Here is a 27,810-nt window from a genome sequence, read left to right as displayed (position 1 = left end):
ACTATTTCTAATGATGGTATTTTAGTTTAAACATACTGTATGCATGTCATTTTATATTTTAAATCTATTAAATGGGTATAGGGCAGCACTGTGGCTCAGTGGATAGCACTGTTGCCTTACTGGGGGTCAGGTGATGTTTGTGTGTGGAGTTTGCATGTTTGGGTTTTTTCAAAAGCTCCAGTTTGCCCCACAATCAAAATAAATGCGCTATAGGTGAATTGAATAAGCTATTGGCACCAATAAGAACTGGCGGTTTATTCCTCTGTGACGACCCCTGATAAATAAGGACTAAGAGACTAAGCTGAAAGAGAATGAATAAATGAATGAATTATATATATATATATATATATATATATATATATATATATATATATATATATATATATATATATATATATATATATATAATTTTTTTTGTTGTTATAGCAGTTTTGTGCATTCATATGAAAACAGAATGCTTTTAAGAAAGATTTTTTTTTCATATTAAATACTACTGAAACCACAAAATTACTTCTTACCAGCGTTGTGCCAAGAGTCATTTTAACTTTATTTATCATGTCCAACAAATGCTGGAAACTATGGAAGATCCACATATAATTGTAATAAGAGTATACACTACCGGTCAAACGTTTTGGGGTCATTAGGATTTTTAAATGTTTTAAAATAAGCATATTCTGCTCACCAAGGCTGCATAAAAAAAAAAAAAACACAGTACAAATTGTACAATTCTGAAATGTTGTTGTACTATTAAATAACTGTTTAAAAGTAGTTTATAATTTAATTTAATAATTTATTCCAGTGATTTTAATTATGAAGTTTCAGTTTCATTAGTCCAGTCTTCAGAGTCACATGATCCTTCAGAAATCACTCTAATATTTATTATTATTATTATTATTATTATTATTATTATTAATGTAATAGTAATAAAAACAATGATGACTGGAGTAATAATTTCATTTGAAACTACATACAATAGAAAGCAGTTTAAAATTTAAAATGTTTATAAATATTTTACAATTAATTTTTTAAAATAATTCCTACCTTGATAAACAATAATTTTCTTGAAAAAAAAAAGAACAAGAAGACAAAAAAAAAAAAACCTGACTCCAAACTTTTGACAGGTAGTGAATGTCTAACTCTAATAGTCAGTTTATGAATTAAGTTAATTAAAAAAAATGTACTTTCGCATCCCAACTTAAACTCAAGTTACAGGTAGTCAAATATGCATTTCTAAAAACAACTAACATGTAACATTAACAAAACAGGTACAGATATGTTAATAATATCACCACCAAACCAGGTGCCTGTGCTCTCAAAATATTAGTCTGGATCCCTAATAAGATAAAAGGATGGTCAGAACAAAATAGAACAAGGATATGTGTGTGTGAGAAAGAGAGGAGCTAATAGGGTCAATCTCACAGCTCCTCCGGTGACATTACAGTATTTTCGGCAGCCTGAGATTTTTAGGGTGGATATGGATTTGAGTATGAATATGAAAGAGTAATTATGCATCAGATTGGCTTCAGGCCAGCCCGAGAGAAGGGTTGGATGACAGTAGCACTCAACACTAATGAAAATGATGGTGTTTTACACAGTGTAATCTCAGAACTCTACCGAGGCCTTTTAGTGTATGATTTAGATTGTGGTTTTGATGTATTCACGTATCAATTCTCTATCTGCATTAAGGGTCACTGTTTCAGATCCTGGTCATTTCATTTGCTTTAGACAATCGTATGAGTGTGTTCTAGCATGGGAAGGAGCGTATACACATAAATTGTTGTGAATCATCTATTATCAGTGAATGCATTTTGGATATAAACAAGGTCCAAAACTGTTAACAATGGAAGATTTTTATTTTATTTTTTTTAATGTCAGTTATTCAACTGGATTATGCATTGCTTAAAGGTCCCGTGAAGTGCTTTGATATGTGCATTTTATTTCGATGTTCGACGTAATCTTAACTAAAAAATTTAGAGAGGGTGGGTCACAGAGTAGCTTCTCTCATTAAAAATCAGCCAATAGCATATAATTTTATCACAGCTCTGCCAGTGAGAAAGGTTGAGCTCAAGCGCATCAAATAAAATGCATCTTAAACTGGGCGGGACATGTCAGATGCTAGAGAGTATTTGATTGGTCTGGATTTGATGAGAAAATGTAGTATGAGGTGATGTGAAAAAAAACATTGATTGATTTAGGTGGAAGTGACAAACTGCAAGCTTTACATGCTCATATTTGTTTTATATTTTCTAAACGCAAATTTTGACAATGTTTTGGAGCAAAATAGCTAACAGATATCCCTTTAGTCTTTTAGACTGAGACTAAGGGTGCTTTCACACATGTAGATCAATTGTTTTGCTCCGAAACCAGGGTTAAAGTTGTTACAATGTTGCATAGATCTTGGTTGCTTTCACACTGCAAAGTTTCTAAAGGGACCAAAAAAGCTTAAACAAGTTAAAACATAAATCATAGGTAAGACTTTCTCATTCTGTACATTGCTGTTGGCTAGAACTATGTACTATAGAGAGAAAAAAACAGATAAAAACAAGACTGCTGTTCGGTCAATGTTCCTAATGGATAAATGTCTCACATCAGCATGCTTTCACTTTCGTATTTGACATGAAATACACATTTCTTGGTAGGAATAATATCCCGCCCTTATCATCATCCTCTCTTCATATACATATACCTATTACATATCCATGACACACTGTGATATAGCCTGGTTCGTTAGTTCATTGGAACATATTGCTGTCTTAATACAATCGATTCGCTCCAGAGTTTGTTTAAATTGAATCGAGACCACCTCATTCAGGCAATCTCGGACCGATTGTTTTGCTGCGGGTCCGAGCATGATTGCTGAATTCACAAATGCCATAAGTAACAATTTGGTATTCAATGATTCAATGATTATTATTATTATTATTATTATCACAATTAATATTATTACTATTATTATTATTATCATCATCATCACTATCATTATTATTATTATGATTATTATTATCATCACTATTATTATCATTATTATTATTATTTTTGTTGTTATTATTATTATTATCATTAATTTTATTATTATTTCATTATCATCATTATTATAATTAATAGAAAGAATAACATTTGGGCCTCAGATCAAACAAAACACACTGCATTAAATTCCATTTCCCCCCACCATGTCTTTAAAAAATGACAGTGTGTTTTACCCATATATTTTCAATAAAATGTCTGCCCTAGCCTGCTGTTGCTGACAGTTACAATGGTCTTTTTTATCTCCTATTAAGCTTGAACAACTAAATAAGTGTATTTAACTGAATGTATTGTAATAACATTACAATAACGATGCAGTAAAAACAACCTTGTGAAATTGAAAATACTCACATTAAGCTTTCACCAGAAGTTTATCGTTGGGTTTAAAATTCTAGCTGTGCATAGAGCCCATTAGAGCTGCACGATATTGGAAAAATCTAAAATTGCAATTTTTTTTAATTCTGCGATATTTTTTGCAATATAGAAAACTATTTTACTAGATTTGTTGAATAACTGTTTGAAAAGAATTTATAATTTTAGGTCATTTGGGATGATTCTGTAGGGGAGTGCATGTGCATACAATATAAGAAACAGTCTACAAGCACAGATGCATTCAGAAACATTTTATCTATTCAAGAAATAGATAAAAACTATATAAACAGCATTTTATTATTTGTCGATGAGTTGAACTGTATTCAGGTATACAGTAATTGAATAATCAAATGTAAAATAATACTTCATAGTCTGTTTTATAATAATTCAATACAATTAATCATTATTCATTGTTCAAAGTTACAAACCAAACAATTTCTTATGCCTGAATTCTTTTAAAACCCTCACACAGACATAGGCCTCAATAAACACTTGTAAGATTCTAAATTTTAATCCAAACTCATTGCATACACTCACAATGTGACTATTGCGAATGTTCACATTAAGATTTCGATTGTGGAACTATATATAGTCACAATTTTGCACTATAGGTGTAGCACACTGTGGAGGTGGTAAAACAACAGTAGCATAAATTATTAAACAATACAATGTAAGAGGACCAAAAAAGAAACAAAGAGAGAGAAAAGGGAAAATATAAAGAGGGAAACTGTTCTTTATGTCTTGCCATCGATCTCTCTGAGTGTGTATACAGTGTGTTTCCATGTAATTGCCTTCCCATTTCACCTTGGCCTAGGGGGAGCTCTTGAATCATACATGAAGAGATGCGTGTTCAGCAGTGTAGGGTAACTGTGTCATGCTCATACACACACAAAACACACAGTATTGTTTTGATGAGGCCTAGAGAGTGCAACTTTCCCATGGTAGGAGCAGAGCAGAGCAGAGCCCATCAGCCCTTTCTGAACACACAGACTCTTCCTGGCATTCATAACCTGTTCCTTCCTCCACACAAACAATCACACGCTAGAGTCTGTCTGTGTGTGTGTGTGTGTGTGTGTGTGAGAGAGAGAGAGGGGGGGTGGGGGGTGTGAATGTGTGTGTACAGTAGTGTGCCAGACTAAGTGGCTCCCATTGTTCAGTCAATATCTGAGCCCACACATTTGTTTTATGTACATAATCCATCACTTTTTTCAACTACTCAGGCTCTTTAAGCAGATTACTGGACCACCTGCTTTACACCAACAATATGACCATTACAGCATCGTTTCTTGCCAAGGAATAAAAACAAATCATAGCAAAAACGGCTAATGTTACAAACATCGCCACCACCACAAAGGGTTGGACTTATTTTCAATGACTTCACCAACCCAATCCTTCACATTTCATAGCTTATTTAACACTGACAAACCAAATGGACTGGTTAGACCTCCATTTAGTTGTATTTCGACAGAATGGGATATCATGTCCAACAGAAGAAAAAAACCATAGCGAAAACCAAGGTCATCAAGGTCTCGTAACGGTAAATGGTAGTGGCGAGCCAGAAGTAGAAGTTCAGACTTCAAGGAATCGCCTTGATGAGTTGTAGACACAAATATCGTGAGGCACAAAGAAGGATTTAGAGCCTTTCCCAGCAAAAATCTAATGAAAACCAGACTGGAAAGCGAGTGCACTGCATTCAAACATGTCTACAAAGCCCCAGACAGCTGCAATCAAGATTGGTCAAACAGAAACTATATCCCAGCACACACAGGACGCTTGCCATTTTGCTGGACGAAATCTAGACAAATATGGATGAGCACTGATAGCTTTATTGGCTAAAGTATGTGCAGCTTTATGGTGCATTCTGAGGGAAAGCATTCTTGCAATCAAAAACTGCTAGACGGAGCGCAACGGGATGGAGAAGAACACAGGATGCTGCAGCCTCAAGACAGATTGTCACCAATTATCCAGTAGAGTTAGAAAGTAAGCCAGGAAATACATTTACCTGCTGCTTATGAGCTGTTTTCCCAAAAGTTTCTTTGATACATTAAGCCTTTTGAATGCAGCTTTCCCATTTAGAGGGCTTATGTGAACAGACTGCATTGTCGTCAAGCTCTGTATTGATGATGGGTGTCAACAAAGCTGTGAGATTCATGGATTGAGAATTTGTGATAATAAAAGACATCTGCTTTCAAAGAGTTTGAAGCAAATATTCTGAAAGAGCGCATACAATTTTTTTCTGTTTAGCTGTATAACTGTTTGTAATTAAATTTGTGATTAAGAAAAGTGTCAATTTTGATCAAAACTGAAATGAAAGGGCTTATATGCACCCAAATTGATGAAGAATTTACGATAAAAACTACTGGAACAATTATACATGTCTAGAGACTTAACGTGACTTAAAAATAACATATGAATGTAACTAACGCATGATAAAACCTTTTATGTATGTACAACAAAGTGTTGTACTGTAAATACAGACAAAACAAACATTAAAATAAGCTAAAATTACAAAAACAAAGTAAAGGGTAGACACTAACACCTAACAAAAATATTACAACAAAAATCATCAACTGTTCAATGTCCATACACTGCCTGACAAAAAGTCTTGTCGTCTATCCAAGTTTTAGGAACAGTAAATATTAACTTGACTTCTAGTTGATGATTTGGTATCAGAAGTGGCTTATATGAAGGGCAAAGGCCTCTTATTTATGCTTATTTTACTAAAATAAAATATGATCATGTCTTGATTTTTAACTATTTAATTAAAACAGTATGGTCTGAGTTTGCTTAGACAAAAGTCTTGTACAGTAATAAATAACATAAAGTCATGGTGTAATGGACAAATAATTAATATTGTGTGATTCCCATGAGCTTGGGTGACTCCATCCATTCATCTCTGCAATGACGCAAATAACTCATTAATAAAGTCATCACTTGACTGATTTCTGTACAAACTTTGAATCCATGCGGGTTCCAATAGGTCTTCTTCAGTATTTGTGATGATTGGGATGCAGTTCAACAGATGATTCATCGGAAAAATCTACTACAACTAGAATTTTATATATATATATATATATGTATATACTGCTTGCCTGACATTGAATAAACTGCATATTGGATCTTACCTCCTGTTGTCCCCTGTCACTCCACCCCAGGCGTGGTAACAGAAGACTCGGCCAAGATGATGGATCCAGCGGGTATTCAAATCATGCGCCTCCGTCAGGATGCCCGGTCAATTGAAGAGTACGTGGAGGACTTTATTAATCTGGCCCACCGTACCACCCTGAGTGAGGAATGCCTTATGATTTTCTTTCATGGCAGACTGTCTGAGCCCCTATACTCCCAAATGCCTTTGAACGATCTCCACTGCACCATCATGAAATATATTGATCTGGCTCTCCAAATGAGTGGATCTTCCTTCACCGTTGGCGAGGTGGAGGAAAATCCAAAATATCTTTTGGGGGGGGGGGGGGGGGGGGTGGGGTGCTGTAGAGAGCAAGACCCGCTGGCAACGGGGCTTGCGACCCACTTTCCACAGCCAGCTCACAAGATGGCCGCTCCCAGTCAGACAGCTCACAACATGGCTTCCAGTTCAAAGTCTGTTCCTGCTCCTGAAAGGCCATCTCCAGAGCTGCCATTCCCTCCAGTGCTGCCAGATCCTCCAGAGCTACCAGACCCTCCAGTGCTGCCAGACCCTCCAGAGCTGCCAGACCGTCCAGTGCTGCCAGATCCTCCAGAGCTGCCAGACCGTTCAGTGCTGCCAGATCCTCCAGAGCTGCCAGACCGTCCAGTGCTGCCAGATCCTCTAGAGCTGCCAGAGTCACTGCCATCGCCAGAGCTGCCACCGCCAGAGCTGCCACCGCCGCTGCAAGAGCCGACGTCGCTGCCAGCGCCTCAGCCAAAGCCGACGTCGCAGCTAGCGCCTCAGCCAGAGCCGAGGTCGCAGCCAGCGCCTCAGCCAGAGCCGACGCCGCAGCCAGCGCCTCAGCCAGAGCCGACGCCGCAGCCAGCGCCTCAGCCAGAGCCGACGCCGCAGCCAGCGCCTCAGCCAGAACCGACGCCGCAGCCAGAGCCGACGCCGCAGCCAGCGCCTCAGCCAGCGCCTCAGCCAGAGGCGACGCAGCAGCCAGCGCCAGAGCCGACGCCGCAGCCAGCGCCTCAGCCAGAGCCGCCGCCGCATGAGCTTGCCGAACGGCCGCCGCCGCCGCTTGAGCTTCCCGAATGGCCGCCGCCGCCGCCTGAGCTTCCCGAGTGGTCGCCGCCGCCGCCTGAGCTTCACGAGTGGCCGCCGCCACCTGAGCTTCCCAAGTGGTCGCCGCCTGAGCTTCCCGAGTGGCCGCTGTCGCCTCCTGAGCTTCCCGAGTGTCCGCCGCCGTCTGAGCTTCTCGAACGGCCACAGCTCCTCGCCCTGTTGGCGCCATCCAGACTCCTCGTCCTGTCGGCGTCATCCAGTCAGCTCACCCAGCCGGCGTCATCCAGACTCCTCGCCTTGCCGATCCCAGCCCGGCTCCTCGCCCTGCCGGCTCCCTACAAGCCTCCAACCCTGCCGGCTCCTCGCAGTACTCCAGGTCCTTCACTGCCACTCGATCCAGGACCACTGCAGCTCCACTCTCCGGGTCTTCCGCAGCTCCAGTCTCCAGGCCCTCAGCAGCTCCACGCCCCAGGGACGCCCCAGCTGCATGGTCCTGGCCCTCCATCCCTCCCCCTGTTCCGCCTCCGCTCCGCCTCCCACCTGAACAGTAGTGGAGTGTCTAGAATCCACTCCTAGAGGGGGGGCTATGTCACACAACCAGCGATCGCTTTCCAGAGATCGCTGGTTTTCACACGAACTCTCTAAACTACATTTCCGTTTTTCCCAGGACTACACATTCATACATGCACTGCTCCCAAACACACATGTCTGTTCATTCATCTATCCTGATTGCATCACCAGCTGAGCCTTGTTCACAGACTGATTTCATTCCATTCATAAGCCACTCATTCACGCTTCCAGTTTGCCGAGTCTTGTTTTCCCAGTGTGACATTACGAAGCGTTTCTCCCTGTCTTGTTTCTCTGTGTTTTGATCCTAGCCTTGCATTCCTAGTTATCCTGTTTAGCCGCCTGCCTTTCGACCTTTTGCCTGTTTTACGTTTATGATTCTGGACTGCCTAAATATACCCGTTTGCACCTGATGACCACTGCTTGCCTGACATTGAACAAACTGCATATTGGATCTTACCTCCTGTTGTCCCCTGTCACTCCACCCAGTCGGTTACAATATGTAATTATTATGTAATAATATTTTATTATTTATTATTTTTCATTCATTCATTTTCTTTTTCGGCTTAGTCCCTTTATTAATCCGGGGTTGCCACAGCGGAATGAACAGCCAATTTATCCAGCACGTTTTTACACAGCGGATGCCCTTTCAGATGCAACCCATCTCTGGGAAACATTCACACACACTCATTCACACACATACACAACGGACAAATTAGGCTACCCAATTCACCTGTACCACATGTCTTTGGACTGTGGGTGAAACCGGAGCAAACCCACGCGAATGCAGGGAGAACATGCAAACTCTACACAGAAACGCCAACTGACCCAGCCAGGGCTCAAACCAGCAACCTTCTTGCTATGAGGCGACAGCACTACCTACTGCGCCACTGTGTGGCCATATTTATTATTATTATAGCATCTTTTAAAAACGGGTGAAAACAAATAATTGTGCTTTATCCGTTTCAGTTGTACATTCTGACTGAATTTAAGATGAGTGGCCACCCTCAGCATTGGTTTACTATAGAACTAATTCACTGTAAAGTGTTGAAAAGTTTACCCAAGTTTAAATTAATACACTGTTTTAAAACCACAACGTAAAAAAAAAAAAAAAAAATGGAAATACTCTTACAGAACCGTACCATTAACTATTCCATTATAAGAATTGGCTCAGTTCCTAACATGTATCACAGTTTGAGAGCATCAGTCTGGATTCTGTTTTAGACTTGTGATCAACTCTGACTAGACAATGCTGCAATGACGGCATGACTTCATCATTATTCTCCATTCTATCCTTCTCCATATGCATTATGTCCTGTGAGCGCATCAAAGCTATCAAGGGCAGATATCTCTTCCCTGAATCAGAACGGGCACAGAGCTGGTATGCCTGTACAAACACGCCACCGCTTCAGACCCTTTGAAGTGTCCTATCTCCCCTGGTCCCTCTCAAACATTCACTCCATCTGACACTAGGAAAAGTCTGTGTAAAGGATTTACAGACACACACCATCCCACCACCAGTGTGCTGGGGAGCAGGACACAGTTGGAACCCGTCCACAGTCAATAGCAAAGAGATTCTTTACATTTTAAGCTGAAGATGTTGTCGACAAAGGGAGGAGAACAAAAAAAAAGGAATATTGGTGCAGTTGGAACTTTTCAAGTGTGTAGAGTCAGTTCTCTGAAAGGTTTTAAAAACCTCAACATCACAAGGCAACTCCCTTTTCTCTATCTTCATTTTTTATTCTCCTCTTTTCTAGCTGATTACAGTATATACATTTCTCCAGCCACTTCTAAATCGCTCCATTGATGCATACAGGGTTATTTATGCGAGGCAAAAGTTGTGTAGGCTTGCTTTATCTTATTTTATTCAGAGGGGAAGAAGCAAAATTGAGTTTTTTACCTATCACAGCATTTCAACGTTTTGTTTGGTCTAAGATGAGATGTTCTGTTATAGAAATGAGAGACATTTAATATTTGTTATGACTATTACATTTAAATCAGACTGGCTGAAAACAGGCGAACACAACCCAGAAATCTATTATTCTATTATTAGACTATTTAAAACCGAATTGTAAACAAAAAATTATGCTATTGAAACAATGAGAACAACAACCACCCAGCATAGCCTATGCTATGCTATACCTAGCATCCAAACAGAACACCATAGTAACCATTTCAGTAATCACAAAGAATACCCTAGCAACCACACGGTGTTGAATAATTATTTTAAAAGTTCAATATATTACAATCTTACAAATATTAATATAATAAAAAATCATATTTATCCATTCATTCATTTTCTTTTAGGCTTATTCCCTTTAGCATTCAAGGGTCGTCATGGCAGAATGAACCGCCAACTTATCCAGCATATGTTTTACACAGCGGATGCCCTTCCAGCTGCAACCCATCTCTGGGAAACATCCATACACTCTCATTTACAAACATACACTACGGCCAATTTAGCTTACACAATTCACCTATAGCGCATGTCTTTGGACTTGTGGGGAAAACTAGAGCACCCGGAGGAACCGAAGCTCCTAGAGGAAACCCACGCGAACATGAGGAGAACATGCAAACTCCACGCAGAAGCATCAACCGACCAAGTCAAGGCTCAAACCAGCGACCTTCTTGCTGTGAGAGGACAGCGCTACCCACTGCGCCACCGCATCACCCAAAAATAATATAAATCATAATAATAATAATAATACATTTTCAATTCTGGGATGCAGCTGGAAGGGCATCCGCTGTGTGAAACATGCTAAAATAGTTGCTGGTTCATTCTGCTGTGGCGACCTCTAAAATAATGACTAAGCTAAATGAAAAAGCAAAAATTAATAATATTAATAAATAATAATAATAATAATAATAATAATAATAATAATAACAATAATAATGTGTTTACTCCAAAATCACTGCACAACTTCACTCAAGTGTCTGAAATAAATCTTTCTGTAAGATGATTCCATAGTCATGTGATTACTTGTCACATTGAATCAATAAAAGCAGTTAAATCCTTTGATTAATTTCTACTGTCTCTTCTTTTTGCACAAGAACACTTCTCTGGCCTTCCGGGGAACTTTACTATTGATTATAGATATGTGCTTCCCTGACAAGATGTGCATGACAATGCCAGCTTTTGGCAAATAATGATTTAGATTTCTTTCAATTTATCGTGCAGCTCTAATGTAACATACACGCAACATTTAAGTGGATAACTTTGTGTCGTTGAGTGCGTGTTATTTTCCATCAATTCATTGGTCTGTGAATAATTATTCCTTCAATACACATTGCTTCGAACCTACTGACTGACTGGAGAAAGACGTTCTTCATAATATCTACAAAAAGAGATTAAATGAGGGTGAGTAGCCTGACTGATGGCTATAACAAAATGAGCTTTATTCTACAGATTTAAAAATTGTTTGCCCAATAAGTGTCCATGCTAGTTGAGCGCTCAGAAATTAGCGAGATAAACTTCAACTGCTACATTAGAGACACTCATATCGGAGAGAGAAGTCGCTGATAATTGCTGATTTTCATTCAACTAGCGTGTCCTCAAAGAAAGCTGCTAATGAAGCGACCATTATCTCGACAAGTTGTTTGAAGTGGCACAAGCGCTAACTCTACAGTTTGACAAACCAGAATGGATTTTTATGATAACTTGCTATCAGCCTTTATTATATCAAGAAACAGGAGCTATTTTATTTGCATGCACTGTGGCATCGAAACGCAACTCCGGAAACGCATCCATGAGCTCTCTCTTTCATTAATGCCGTGATTAATGTTTTTCAGGGCTCTACTCACAAGTTGATTATTTATTGGAGGTGTTAGCGAAGGTAATTGCGGTGATGTAGAGGGCTGCACTGGCTCATTCACTCTTTCTCGTCTGGAAAAATAAATAAAAGCTACGTGTTACATGACCTCCTAATCAGAACTCAGAGAGAAAGAGAAAAGCACTTTAGCGAAAATAGGGAATGAATAAATGATAGGCGGTAAACGTTTGTGGTGAACGAAGGAGTGCTAGATGGAGGAATAAAGGCCTTTTGGCCCACAAACCCATTACTACATTTTGCATCAGGAGAAAGAACTGAAGGATGTTAAAAAAGAAAAGGGACATTAAATAAACACAAAACGATCAAAACCACATTTCTTCTAGTGCTGGGTTTCAAAGTGATGTGTAGGGAGAAACTTAAGCAATCAAAACGCAGAGAGAGAGAGAAAGAGAGAGAGCATGTGGCTGACTTATGAAATGAAGAGGTAATGCTTTTTGAGTCCAATATACACATTTTAACCACTTCCAGGTTAAAGGCTTATATGAAACAAAACTGATTTTACACTATCAACAAGCAACCAATACTAAAATATTATTATTGCATGTTACATTAAGTTCTTAACACTTATATAGTGGTTAATAAATGTCCTCAGAATAATAGTACCATTACTTTTATGATCTTAGATTATTATGTGGAGTCATCCTCATCGAAAAGCCACATATAAACTGCCTTTTACACTAACTCCAACAGACAGTCTTCTGCTTTCATTTATGTTAATACTAACAACTACTCAATTGGTCTTTAAACACAACAAGCTCTATTTTAACAATCTAGGAGCAAAGTCTAAAGCGCATGACGCAAAAGCATTAAGGGTGTGTCCGAATCTACTTTTGCTATTTTAAGGACAAAAAATATGGTTTGCGCTGCATCAAACGGTCTAACAGGACTGTGCTTATCCTCTTAATGAGTTATGGGTGTGTTTTGAGCATAACATGCAATAAACCAATCTGAATCTAATCTCTCATTCCCTTTAAGAGTCAGTTGCGTCATGCCATGGTGCATTTGCTACTTACATGGCGGTCTTTGTAAGTGAGAAAACTGAGTGCTTCACTACAAGAAAACAGTTGAACAAACCATCTGCAGCGCGAGGATAAAGAATGAGCCTCCTCCATTCAGCCTCTTTACTTTCTTATTTCTTTACTTTTTACTTTACTCCTTTACATTCATGGAGTAGGGAAACAATGGAAATTCACCCCACTGAAGACAGCCATTAGCCTACATATTTAATTTTGTTTGTTAAACACAAAGATTTGTTTTAAAACTATTTCTAAATTTTGTTATAATGTTAAGTAAACAAATAATTGAACAATAATTATAAAATGTGGTAAATAAAAAAAGTAATATCCAAACACACATCCTATTCTTATGCCCTATTCTGCGATGCATACGTCTCCAAAACCCAACAGATGAACAAATCTAAACTTGTTTTTATTAAAACAAATATTTTGTAATATTTTAATCTTTAAATTCTTTCTCATTTGTAAAGATGTTTGTGTATTGCTGTACATCCTGTGTGTATTAAGGAATGTGTATGTGTTTAGGGTGCACAGCTAACATGCTCTGCACTGGACTTTAGACCTGCTTTCAGCTTTGTCAATTGCACAGTTTGTTTTAGTTCCTAAAAATAGCAATGTGCCAACAATTGTCTGATTCCAGCGACGCTCCAGGGACAGACGAGTCTTCATTGAGGCCATCTTCCAGCATAAACCACGGCTAATGAAGTTCTGCACAAGACTTTTGGCCAGCGGAGAAATTAAAATGGTCGTGCCCAACTGAGTCTGGTTCTCTCAAGGTTTTTTTTCTTCACTCCCATCAGGTGAAGTTTTTTTTCCCTCTCCACTGTCGCCACTGCCTCGCATGGTTCAGGATTGGTAGAGCTACGCATCAATGAATTTGCTCTTCAGTGTTTGAACTCTCAGTAATGATTAAATCACACTGAACTGAGCTAAACTGAACTGAACTGAACTGAACTTAAACACTAAAACCTGAACCACACTTTTCCAGTTACTGAACCACACTGTTCCAGTTACAATGACCATTTATGTGAAGCTGCTTTGACACAATCTACATTGTAAAAGCGCTATCCAAATAAAGCTGAATTGAATTGAAATGCACCTCAGGTCACTTCCTTTCTAGACTGGAACACCCAAAAGGCATATAAGGCATGAGTCCATAAGGCAGCGCAAATGGATTTGCTATTTTTAAAAACATGTAGCAAATCTGGAAAATTTGGGTTGCGTTGACCTGAAAATAGCAACAAATCACACCAAATATGTCTTGCGCCTTAATGCGCTGGGTGTATGATAGGGCCCAGCATCTTTGTATCAAAAATCCAATATCCACTTACAGTTTAAATTTGAACCAAGAAATATAAAGCTATACATCTATGTCTAGATAGATAGATAGATAGACAGACAGACAGACAGACAGACAGACAGACAGACAGACAGACAAACAGACAGACAGACAGACAGATAGACAGACAGACAGACAGACAGACAGAGATGTTTATATAACCCAAACCTATGCAATATGTATCTCTCTTATTTCATAAACAATGTGTTTCACAAGATGAATCACATGGTAAAACTCCAAGATAATATTGCAGGAGACATCCAGCTCAAATTGATAAAGACAGTTTGATTTTTACAAATGAATTGACCACAAATTGACCTGAACCCCACTAAATATTTTTGGATGTTCTGGAATAGATTTTATCAAGCAGTTTTTGATAAGGTCAGATGGTGACCATTTTTAAGATCACCTTCAGCTTTGATTACAGCCTACATTTATCACAGAATTGTTGTTTTCAAGAATTGCATTCAATTTTGACTAAGAGCTTGTATTGATAGAAGATCCGCCTTCATCAGATCTTGAGAATCCATGGTGCACTTCGGCACATCTCAAGATGTTCTGTGGAGTTTGGGTCAATTGGTGGTCAAATCATGTGTGAAAATGAACCTTTATTTCACAGTTTGAGCTCAGTAAATATTGGCATTGTCTGCCTGGAATATGGCCAGGGATGCATCTTCAAATGTGCTTCCTTTATTAGTTTTAGGTTCTGAGGTACATCAACCACATAACAAGTACAAGTAACAACACAAAAACATATACTGTAGCAAATATAAATGAATACAAATGACATGATATTGTTTAGTAACTTAATTGGAGAGGGAATAAATGAGTTCTTGAACCGAGTTAAGTTCCCATGCAGTGGCGCCCCCAGAAAATTTTCTTAGGGGTGGCCAGAAGAGGCCACACCAAATCTAGGGGTGGCACACAAAAAAAATTATGAATTCAGTGTAATGTTATATTTTAGTTTTTGGTAAATGTAATAATGTAGTTTTTTTTCAATTAATTAATTCTTCTTGAAATATTGCTATTTATTCCTTGAAGTAATTCAGGAAGTACATGTGCAAACCAAATAAAAATGTATGTTTAGTTTAAAAACATTTTTCATATATATATATATATATATATATATATATATATATATATATATATATATATATATATATATATATATATATATATATATATATATATATATATATATATATACTGTATAAATAACTTTTTACGTGCTTTTATTGTACATCATTAAAATTAATGAAGATTAATGAGTTTATTATTCCCAGAGATGGGTTGCTGCTGGAAGGGCATCCACTGTGTAAAAATGTGCTAGATAAGTTGGCGGTTCATTCCACTGTGGCGACCCTGGATTAATAAAGGGACTAAGCCGAAAATAAAATAAATGAAAGAATAATGAGTTTATTAATAACCCAAACAAATGATCAAACTGAAACAAAAAGGCATTACAATACACACAATACCTAATAATATCATTAATCCATATTACTTTTTGAGCCATTTTATTAATGCAGCTTTTTCTATTGATGAACTGTACCTTAAGGTAAATATTAAATTGCCATTGCTGTCTATTGAAGGTGTGTGCGTGCTGTCAACGACGATCGGGAAGGGTAGTGGCGGTTCTAGTTTAAATGACACCCTGGGCGAACCACCATATACACCCCACCTCCCTTGAATTGTTAGATTTGTTATTCAATAAATATAACAATTTATTTATATTTATTTTAAATAAATACAATTAATATTATTATACAATTATTATTCTGAATAAATAACAGAAATCAATCCTAAATATTACTGGAAAACAACAACTGGAGTGATATGCCAAGATCACTTAAGAAACCTTTTGCATGAAAATTAATTATGACAATTCTAAAGAATACAAAAAATGTATTAAAGAATTATCTGTGGTCTTAGACCAGATCATGGCTGAGAAATCATGTTATAAAGTCTTACCTCCCTGACTCATTATCCCTCCTTTCTGCTTTAAAGTCATGCTTAGTGAAAGTAACATCATCATCATCATCATCATCATCATATTAGGCTATATAAACTTTAGTTGACTTTCACCTCTGCACAAAAGGCTGTTACTCCGTTTCACGGCGCATGAGCGGCGCGTATTTTGTTGGCGCGCATGCAAACAACCAACCGGGATTCACACAGGAGTGCGTGAGGCGCGCGGGAATGGTTTTCTGCGCGCATGTGCCAGTTTGCTTTCACCAGCATTCAGCATTGAACCAGCACTAAGGGGGAGAGACAATGAATCAGCTATGTCAGTAACACCAACAATAATTTAGTGGCTGCATTTTATTTATTTAAACATTGGGGATTTATAAATACATTTAAATCAATAATGTCAACAGCAAAATTATATTGGGGTGGCCAAAGGGGTGGCCACAGGGGTGGCGTTTACCGAGGGGTGGCCATGGCCACCCCTGGCCACCCCTTGGGGGCGCCCCTGTCCCCATGAAATAAAAGCTGCGACCATTATTTTTTTCGTATTGTGACGCAGTTCCTAGAGAAGAGGAATATTAAATGAGCAAACAGTGGGTGTGGCTTGTTTTTTCTACTGCAAGCGGAATAAATGCAGTAAAGTATTTCATTCGGTTTGAGGAGAGTTATTACAGCATAACAGATTCCTCGATCCTTCACACCATTTCAGTTTGTTGTCAAAAATGACAGTTGGAGTGGCACGGTTAAATATGTTAGCCATGCCAAATTCGTAAGCTATATTATCTCACAATTTCAATAAAAAAACAAAACAAACAGGAAGTGCATTTTCAGATTTCATTTAAACATTAGAAGGGCAAACTATTTATTTCTTCTTAATGACATGAACAGATGAATTGTTCTCCACAAAACTAGCAATGCAAGTTAACAAAATGATGATTAATTTTGATTTCTTGGGGAGTTTAAGCTTACATCTTTGAATAAGCTCCTCCCACTTAAAAGACCTTCAGGGTTGAAGCAATATATACTTAAAAATTGTAGGCCCTTCATTTTGGTTATGCGACACTGCAATAGTGAAAGACTCACAGTATGCACTTTGGCATTATTGCTAAATATTATGTATAATACAATTATTTCCAGCAGAAAATACTTTTCAGTAAGAAATGCGATGTTGCTATTAGCTTAATGTATTAGCTGAACTGACAGCATTTTGACAACATGCCACGCAGGTGAGCAATATTCTGACGGACTGTGATTGTGTGTTAATAAAGTGCTCAGTTTAGTTTCTTAGCTTGTTAAGAGTGTGTGACAGCTCTGTTATTTATGTGGTGGGAGTGAAGCGAGGGAGGGGCTGTAACTCATTTTGAGATAATGACAAACCTCTCATCTCCATTCCCCTCCAAGTTTTTCATCGGCTCTTCAAGTTCGCTCATCCTACACTCCACAAACTGTGAAGTCATCAATCTGGAAACTGTCGTGACATGCCTACAGTACACTACACGCACTCTCTCACATGTCCTGCTCCATGCCTTTGTCACTTTCAGAAGCTGGTTTTTGTTTTATTTCTATACGTTTTCTTTTCTTTATCACTCCCCCTATAGCAACTTTTGTGATGTAAGAGAATAGTTTTTCTTGCCAAAATATGACTTGTATCTGCTAAGTGCCTAATTCATTTACTAATACATATTTGCAGGTTTTATACTCATTCATTCATTCATTCATTCATTCATTCATTCATTCATTCATTCATTCATTCATTCATTCATTCATTCATTCATTTATTTATTCTCAATTTGCAATGCCAGCTTTACATTTTTACGTTTTGTGTGACATTTATCTTGTAAGTTCACAAGAAACAAAGCTGCAGTTAAGATACATTGTAAAACATTTATATCTACCCGGAGTGTTTGTTTAAATGGCATCATTGTACTAAAAAGGGACTTTTTAGTAAATTTTCATCAAAATGACTAAAATCATTGTATTACCAATGCCAGGTCAAAAGTTGGTGAGTACTCTAGTTACTTTATAAAAGCCATTTTACAAATGCCTTTAAACTACTGTATGTGATTCACATGCACATGAAATCACTGCTTTGTTTTTAAAAACATGCACTTTGAGTCACATTTTGGCTTGTTTAAATAAGCGCTGCCAAATTTGTTTCGCATCGTTATCACAATCTGTAATGTTAAGTCTTAATTTGACCAGAAGCCACAGAATGCATGTGGTTTGTAGAGTCATTAATGACCCACTTACACTGAGTGGTACAGTACGGTTCGGTATGAGTCACCTTTATCAGGCTTGTCGTGGTGTACAACAGAAAGTTGCAGTCGATGTCATTTTTGCTCATGAAAATGTCAAAGTAAAGCTGTAAGGGTTGTTCACATATTATACGAGAAGCACTTCTCACAAAACAGATGATTTATACATAAATACTTGTGTATAAATGTTCATTACTAATCTTTCTATGAACATGATTTGATTATAACTGCAGATCAATGAACTATATATAACTGCAGATGCAAAATAGCCTACTGTAATGTCTGCAATTGTATAAAAAAGAAAATAAATGCAACATATATGAACACATCCAGACCCTTACAGTCTGCAATATGTTACCAATTACAGAACAACTAAACACAGCTTACATTTAGTTCTTATCTGGGTTCAAAAACAACACACAACATATAGCCTACAGTCAGTGCAAACCTCTCAGCTGTATCTTTAATCTTTACCAACACATGCAACCTCTTGTTGTTAAGTAATTCCATCATTCCGAGTGCATAACAGTCCAAATGGTGATGATAATAGTTAAACATGGCAGTTTGTTCATGTTTTAGGTTGCTGAAAGAATCATTTGCTCCTTTGTTTTTTAGGTTTCTTCCTTGTTTTTTGTGCGTCACTCTTACGTTTGTACATTTCTGTATGGATGTCAGAAGCACTTCAATAATCATGCGTACATTATTATCATCAGCTCAAGAAGTTTGTCATTTAAAATATAAACGCACAGCGAGCTAGAGAAAGTGAAACCACAAGAGATTTTAGATCTTTGGAAAGGGTACCCATAAAGTGGTATGGTATAGTTGTCTTTTTGGCATTTTTTGTCAGTGTAAATGGCCATAAAAGAGTTCCGACCCATACTGTGGAAAAGGGCCATTATGAATTTAACCAAAATAGAGTCAAGGTTTATCATTTGCATGTGTTGGGCACAAGAAATTGTAAAAAATTGCACAAAAACACTTTTGTTTCTCATAATTTTTGTTTATTTATAATAGTATAATAATAATCTGTTATGTTTTTGATTATTTTGCTTATTTTAAGAAAAAACTCACTTAATTTTGACTTCAAAAGTGAAAATAAAACAATATTTTTTTACATCTGGACTACAAATTAGACAATTAATTTTTTTTTCTTCTGTAGTGTGATTATTCAATTTTTATACCTGAATACTGTTAGAATCCCCAGAATAAATGTCAAATAGAGCTATAAAAAACAAGTGAAAATATTCATATTGCAATGTTTTTCAGAAAAATAAAATATCGCAATATAAGATTTTTCCAATATAATGCAGGCTAGTATAATTGTTTTAAAAGTTTTGCTTACTCATTTAAAAATGATGTTGTGTAAACGCTTCCAGAAGAAATAACTTAATTTAAAAAAATATATATATATACATAAAAACTTCACATTTCTATGCATCACTATCACAATTATCAACTGGTCCCATTTTAAACTAACTTCACTTAGAAAACATGCATTTCCGCTTCAAATATATTTTGTGGGAGAAGCTTCTCCACATAACATTCAGAGGGTTAATCATGAATATACATAGCATGCATGTACGTCCAGAGGAAGCTGGCAGAAGAAAACCAGTTAATCCTTGGGTGGTCGTAGCTTTTTAAACTGACTTAAGGGCCAAATGAGGAAAATAACAACCTGCCTTCATAACGGAATAAAAAGCAGACCCTACCAAAGTCACTCTCAGGTCTCGTATATATGGGCCAGTGGCTCCATCCACAGCTGTACCGACCTTCACAATGCATCAGGACACAATTACACTGAGGGGCTACAGTTACAGCGCACCATCATAGAGCTGCCACATTGTGTTTTAACGTAGTCCTGATCATTCCATGCCGCTCTAATTAAGAGTGTTTACACTTGCCATTTGATCCGGAGTGACAATAGAACCAAACCCGAGCTTAAATCTGAGTCAAAACATGAGCCTAATGAGGACCAGGCTGGGCGGCACATTCCCCTGCTGCCTGTAAATATGACAGATGCAATAACACTAACTACACCAGACTGAAAGAGGCTGTTCGTTTTGCTAATTCGTGACTGGATAGGCCTGTTAAGAGTGGGGTGGGGGGGGGGGGGGGGGTGATTCTCCAGGGCATCACTTGTCACGTGTCTTCATCATTTAACTAATTTGGCAAAGCGGCAATGACACGGATGGGAAGCCACGCTGGGAATTAACAGAGGATATCGTTTCAGGGTGGCACTTATTTGAGGATTTTGCAAAGCGATTACGCCGTGATCCATTCCAATTTGTTATACGTATCCGATCTCTAAATAACCTGATACCTCACATGTGCTTCCTCTCAGAGTCGGAGAATGGAAGAATGTATCGTCATTTCCATCATAAGGTGACATTTGAGCTGTCGAGTCTGTATAAATGTCTAAACTATAACAAAAGGTGAATGTTTTTAATATAGAAAGGGTTTTCCCCAACACGTCATCCCTCCAAGCAAAGTTTCCACCAATAATTCTTTACAGAACTTTAGACTGTTTGGATTTAAGAGCAGAACAAGGGCAAAACTTGTTAAACACAAGGGTTCATCTTAAAGTAATGAAGAGAGAGAGTCATCATAGCGCCGCACTAGCTTTTATGTCTCCGTTTCTCTTTGCTTTCTCTCTAAGAATCAACATATTAACGTCTAATGTGTTGTAAATAAAATATTTGCCTTGTCAGCAGCTCATCTCATCAAGGAGGCCAGAGAAGACTTCAGGTCTCATCTAAGAGAGAGACAGAGGCTTTTAGACATCTTGACGACTCTTCGCCAGGAGCGGAGACATCGAGATACTAGAATCAGCAAAAGCCGACACTCATAAATAGACCAGCTGATGCGTGAGAATCTGACTTTGCCTCCAAGTTTGCAGACCCAGAGTTACTTTAATTGGCAAAAAAATATATAAATAAATAAAAGGAAAACATCTGAATATAGCCAGCAAAGACATTTTGATGCAATGTAGCTAGCATACACACAATCATAAAACAGATATGCTATAACTACCACTGAAACCTAAATTCTATCCTTCAACTCTACTAATGGTTATTCATAGGGCTGAGTGAATGATTAATTGTATTTATGATGATATTGAGATAAAATAAAAATACATTACTGCAATGATTACCCTCTGGACAAGTGACATAAGCAATGTAAAGCAATGTGCAGACACAGAACAATACTGTTTGTTGTGCTAATTTGTTGCTTGTAATTATTGAACAACACATAAAGAAATAATAAATGCATATTAAATTGTGATACTGTCTTAAGCTAACATATGATAAGGCAAATAGGTATGTGACATCATGGATCAAAAGTGCAATGTGCCCCCAAATTCAAATTGAAATGGTGCAGATGCTGACTTAAATGCTAACATGACAAAAGAACAACTGAAATATACAGTTATATATGATCAATGCAAACACAGACACCCTCACTGAATTAATTCAACCACAAGATTAATAATAACAATCCTAATTTTAAACAAATTATAAATAGCGATTCAATAAAAATGCAAAGTTTAACTGTCATATATTGAGTTGAATTAGGTAGCCAACTCTAAACGTTTTGTCATAAAAGTAGGCTATTTTAGAAGTATTTTTTCCTTATTAAAATATATGTTTTTGAAACATAAAGCAATATAATGGTACAGCACAAACTTCACAAAAAAACAAAACAATCAACGTAGAAATCATACATGACGAAGCGTGTACAAAGCAATAGAATGCAAGACAATGTTCTCTTCATGTTAACGTGGGATAAGCCATGTTTACTGTTTGTTACAAAACGTAAACGTTACAAAATGTAGAGAAAAATGTGATTTGTCTTACTCTGATGATGATGATGAACTTTTATATAGTTTTCCTACCAGATTCTAACCAAAAAACTAGCACATGTTCAAAACAAAAACGAAATTAAAAAACACATGAGGTTTCATAAAGCAGACAGCACCATCTACTGATTTGCTCTGTATTTCTTGCATAAATACAAGTACTGTTTGGCAAAAGAACCAAATGAAACTTTTTTTTTAAGTCACATTATAAATTATTTTATCAAATTTTAAAAAACAAACAAATTAAATATACTACCATATTTTTTTTTGTCTATATACAGGTCAAAAACATACCAAGTTGGTGATGTTTGGTTTTATTTGCTAATATTTTTATAATTAAATGACGTGTTAGTGTAAATCACAGAATGATATTATTTTTGGCCAAAAATAAACATTTAAATAAACAATGAATTTTTAATCTTGTGATGATTAAACCCCATTTAATTTTTAACAAAAAATGAGTTAAAGAGGTAAACCAAACCAGAAGACTTACTTCAGTATTCTTCAAAATATCTAATTTAGTTTTCAGATTTTAAACAAGTCGGATGAGTAAATAGAGTTTTTATTTTGGGGTGGTGATACATTCAACAAAGGAAAATATGCGCTGGTGTACATTTTTGCTTACCTCTGTATGGATGGCTTTTCTGGCATGAGACTTGTAAGGAGTGGAGCAGATTGTGGTTCGAGTCCAGTGAAGGATGGTTCTAGAAACCAGAAAAAAGAAAAACCCAAAAAACCAGCCTGATCTCATGAGGAAACGTAAGCATATTACGTTTTGTCAGTTTAGTGGCTAATTCATACAAATTCGTATGAGTTCAGTCGTTTTAAAAATGTAAGATTTTAAAAAGGAGGCGTGGCACCCAACCCCACCCCTAACCCCAACCGTCATTGGGTGATGAGCAAATCGTGCTAAATTGTACAAATTAGATCGTACGAATTCATACGAATTAGCCACTAAATCAAAAAGTTATGAATTGCCTTGAGATTGCGTTGAAAAAAACCAGCGTGAGGTCAAAGTTGAAGCACGTGGCTCCAATGGTTTTTTCTATTCTAATTTGCTTTTGAAAACACTATAGATTGGGTTTAGGGAAGGGGTGGGTGGGTCAGTCAATATCCAACTCATTTATTATAAAGGATGACAAGCACCACAAGGATGTTAATAATCGCAGAAATTTATATATCAGCCTCTGGTGGATTTATGAGAAATGACACATATGAGAAAACAACTTGCCCCTTTAACATACTTGAGATTGTCAAAAATGTGCATGGTGCTCTCTAATGGATTTGTGAAAACAAAAACGGCAAGACAAAATAGTTCCTGGTACGTATACAGTGCTCAGCATATATAAGTACACCCCTCACAAATCTATCTTTTAAATGCATATTTTTAATAAGAAGTTATATTATAATTGTGCATATACATTAGATTAGCTATGACTAAAGCCAAATCTGGAGCTTATCTAACAAAATAACTTGGATTAATGGTCTAAAAACTAGTACACCCAAATTTATATGTTATAGGAAAATATTAAATAGAAATTTAAAAAAACAGAAAAAATCAAGAGAATTGTATTTATATTTCTAAATATGTTTGGTGACTAAAATATTATTTTATTAAATACATCTGTTTTGTTTAAATGCACCAAAATAAATTTTCACTGAGAAATGGATAAAAAATATATTATTTTTACACCTTATTATGATAACACGTTATGATAAATCTATATAAAAAAAATATTTGACTATTTTTCTTTTCTAACAATGGCTTAACTTATGCTGTAAAAACTTTTTTAGAAAAAAAAAAGTTAATATTTCTAACTTAGAAATTTCAAATTTAAAACATTCCTTATGATTAATAATTTTGTTGTCCGCAATTATTTAATTGGTGTTGCAGTATTAGAAGCTTTAACACAAAACTTATAAATGACACCTTATACTCACATTACAACAACTCATTTTGACGGATTATGCTGAGGGGGATCTATTTAATTTGTAGCTAACTGTAATTCCACACTTTTCCAGCTGATGGCGATTGCCCTTGTTTTGTCTTCTCTTTGTCACCGCTGTGTACAGATGCAAAAATCTCACAGCAGCTGAGTGTGAGAAGTTTCTTTAAATGGCCAAATAGTTGCGATATTAATAATAAACGTGAAAAAAAGAGGAACTGATGCAGTGGACTGTTGTTACGGGCCAACCAAGCGGCAACAAGTAGGCCAGGTGGTTTGGAGTGCGTTGTGAGCACCATGCACTACCAAATGCAGAGGGGTGAAGCCACGCCCCTAGTGCAGAAGGAGCGTGTGCTGCAGTATTTTTTCCCGGTGAAACGAGTGCTTATAAGACCGGGAAATCCCACATTCAGAAAATCCAGCAAAATTTATGATCACTTCCTTTGGAGAAATGTTTCCTAACTACAAAACGCTGGCTGAAGTGGTGTTACCCAAATAGCAAGTAGTAAACGGCACGAGCTGCCCTTCGGCGCCTCTGGCTTCGGCTCCGACTCGGCATCGGCGAGTGTTATACTGGAGGTGATGTTTCAGATTTTTTTGTGAATCTGACATAATTTGATTCTTTGTTTTCATTGATGTTTACATTTGCATATAGCAATTACTCACAATAAACGCCAGTCTGTCAGAAATCACGCCACAGAAAAACACAGCATTTCATGTGACAACCAAAGCACATCATTGGCTACTCTAAGGTCTTCTCTTTCTTACAAAACAAAAATAAAAAATAAATTAATAATAATGTTGGTCGTAAAGAAACAGTGGCAGGGAAATGAGCATAATTTTCATGTTGCCATATGGTTACACTGTGCAGTCGAGGGTTAAAATGGGGTGTACTCAGTTATGCTGAGCACTGTATGTCAGTTCTCAAAAATGTTGTCATGGGCACATATTTACAATGAGCTTGGTGTGGATTCATTCAACTGGGATGACCCCTGAGATGGAATAAGCCATGCAAGTGAAGCAGCAAGTGAGCAAATGATTGACCGCACTAGCCTTAAAAACCAAGAGATTACCCCATCGCCACCCCGCAAAAAAAGTGTTTGTCAGCATTCACAAAAGGCCAAAACAGTAACTAATAAACATAAAACTATAATGGAATATCCAAAGGAGGGACATAGGCCACTACAAAAGAAAATATGATTAAAGACAAAAAAAAATGACTTTCTCCATGGTCAGCCAGCCACTGCTGCGATCTGGTCACCTTGGAGTCAGCTCATGCTGATCTAAAACAAGCCTATAAACCTCCTCTATCCCTGTGCCGCTGCAAACAATGGCTCTCATTGGTGTAGGAGGAGTGGGAGGAGATTAGAGCGATCAAACAATAAAAGCATGATCAGGTCTCTCACCGCATGACACACCTCCCTCCCTCTGGCTCTGGCCAAACAGACCAGCATGTAGCAGAAGCTGTTATGAAGCAGCTGACAGAAATCCACCTGGGATCACGCATCTACTGGAATCTATAATACTGTGATGAAGACACATCACTATGATATGCTATTTGAAGTGCTAAATTTCCAAAATAAAAAGTAAAAAGAGTATTTTAAACTAAGGACAAGGTTAATTACCAAAACTAGATAGATTTGAGGTATATAAAATGAATTCACACATACAAAGTTATGTTACTTATGCTATTTTTCTTTAATTCAAAACTTACCAAATGGTTGACCATATTTTGACTGCTTTAAATAATGACTGTTAAAGTAATTTAAAGAATGACTGTTTCTAATAATAGTTTACACCACAGAGCATTGTTGGTTTACAAGAAAATCAAACAAACATAATCCTGCTGCACTATTACACTTGATTTTGGATTTATTGTATAAAAAAAAGAAAAGGAAAAAAAGAAAGAAAGCATGTTAAATGAGAATCTGAAATATTTCATGGCATTTATTTTGATTGTTTTTAAATAAATTGGTCTTTCACTTTAAAGTTTCTGATTTTTCATAGCATATGTATTCATTCCAGTACTTTTAGCATAAACCGACATATTAAGCATTTGGTAGAGGTTGCTATTTTAGAAATTTTGGGATGTGTTGGAAAAATGCATTCAGTGTGTTAACTTGTGACATTAGGAGATAAAGAATGCAATCCATTTTTTTTTTCCTTGCTGGAGCACTTAAAGGGTTAAGCAACTTACACATACAGTAGCTGAATACTAATGCACCTGCTTAGGAACTCTAATGTTAAAATCCTTTATTGGAAACTTCAATAATCTCAATTAATCCACACACAAATCATTTACATTAGCAACCATGGCTTTTTAATTATGATTTTCAACATTTCTTTACAACAATCAGCAGTAAACCATAAAAGGGAGAGTGGGATTGTTAGATCAAGTAAATGTGTTTTATATCAGCTTGTATGAATATTTATGCAAAATAATATTAGGCTGCTGCAGTAATATTTGTGTATTAAACCTGTTTGTGTTTCTGTCTTCTGATGAACACAAAAAAAAAAAAAAAAAAAAAAACAGTGTCTAAACCATTGTTGATCTCCATTTGACATTCGAAATAGTATTGGTTGCCCTACACTCTCAGAAATAAAGGTATGCAAGCTTTCACTGGGGTGGTACCTTTTTAAAAGGTACAAATTTGTACCTTAAAGGTCCATATTAATACCTCAAGGGTACATATTAGTACCTAAAAAGTACAAAAGTGTTCCTCTTAAAAATTTTTAGGTACTAATATATACTTTTATGGTACCATTATGGAACCTTTAAGTACAAACTTTATTTCTGAGAGTGTACTATAGAAGTCAATGAGGACCATAAACTTTTTGCTTACCAACATTCTACAAAATATCTTCTTTTTTTAAAGTAACTTATTGAAATTTGAAACAACCTGAGCGTGAGTAAAGTGAGTACATTTAAATTTTTTGGCTGAACTATCGCTTTCAATTACTTTTTTAAGGAAAATGCACAAGTACAAATGTATCCTAATGATAGAGTACAAGTTCCACAAACTAACTTCTGAAAGTTAACTTGGACTGTCGTTACACAAACTCCAGAATGAAACCTTAGCCAAGGGCCTGGGGAAAAGTAGCCATATTAACTGCCCAAGCAGACGGTCTGCTGCAGTTATCCATTTTAACCCAGCTACTATTACAAACAAAATGGCTGAGGTAATGGAGCACAAACATACAAATCTCTCTGCCACCAGAAATGAAGACACAGGAAAAAAAAAAATCCACGTGACATCAAACGTGTAATTGCAGCGGTAGCGCGTTGGAGCGTATTCAAACTAGCCAGCAATTATCAAAGGTCCAACAGGTCCTTCCCCCTCCCCTCGGATCTCTTTGCCAATTAAGCTGTCAGGTTTTGCGCAGATGGCTCGCGGTGTATCACAGGCTGCTCCTCTGCCCTGTTGACCAGCTTCGCTAACTTTCA

The 27,810-nt window shown here is 37.0% G+C and overlaps 2 protein-coding genes across 2 annotated transcripts in view; one reads left to right on the top strand and one right to left on the bottom strand.

Moving 5' to 3' along the window:
* The window catches only part of LOC141376138 (uncharacterized), a 1,062,333-nt gene that overhangs the window by 410,387 nt on the left and 624,136 nt on the right, over nt 1-27,810 (bottom strand). The window lies entirely within an intron of this gene.
* Nucleotides 6,723-9,248, top strand: LOC147842387 (uncharacterized). The gene is made up of 2 exons (XM_087268658.1): nt 6,723-7,758; nt 7,862-9,248. Exons 1-2 carry the CDS (start codon nt 6,743-6,745, stop codon nt 8,130-8,132), a joined length of 1,287 nt encoding a protein of 428 aa, XP_087124784.1. The 5' UTR covers nt 6,723-6,742; the 3' UTR covers nt 8,133-9,248.

This window comes from Danio rerio, chromosome 9 (genome assembly GCF_052040795.2).
Source record: "Danio rerio strain M-AB ecotype USA chromosome 9, GRCz13ab, whole genome shotgun sequence".
NCBI lineage: Eukaryota > Metazoa > Chordata > Actinopteri > Cypriniformes > Danionidae > Danio > Danio rerio.
Note: the sequence above shows the minus strand (reverse complement) of the source record. Positions and strands in the feature narration are given on the sequence as shown.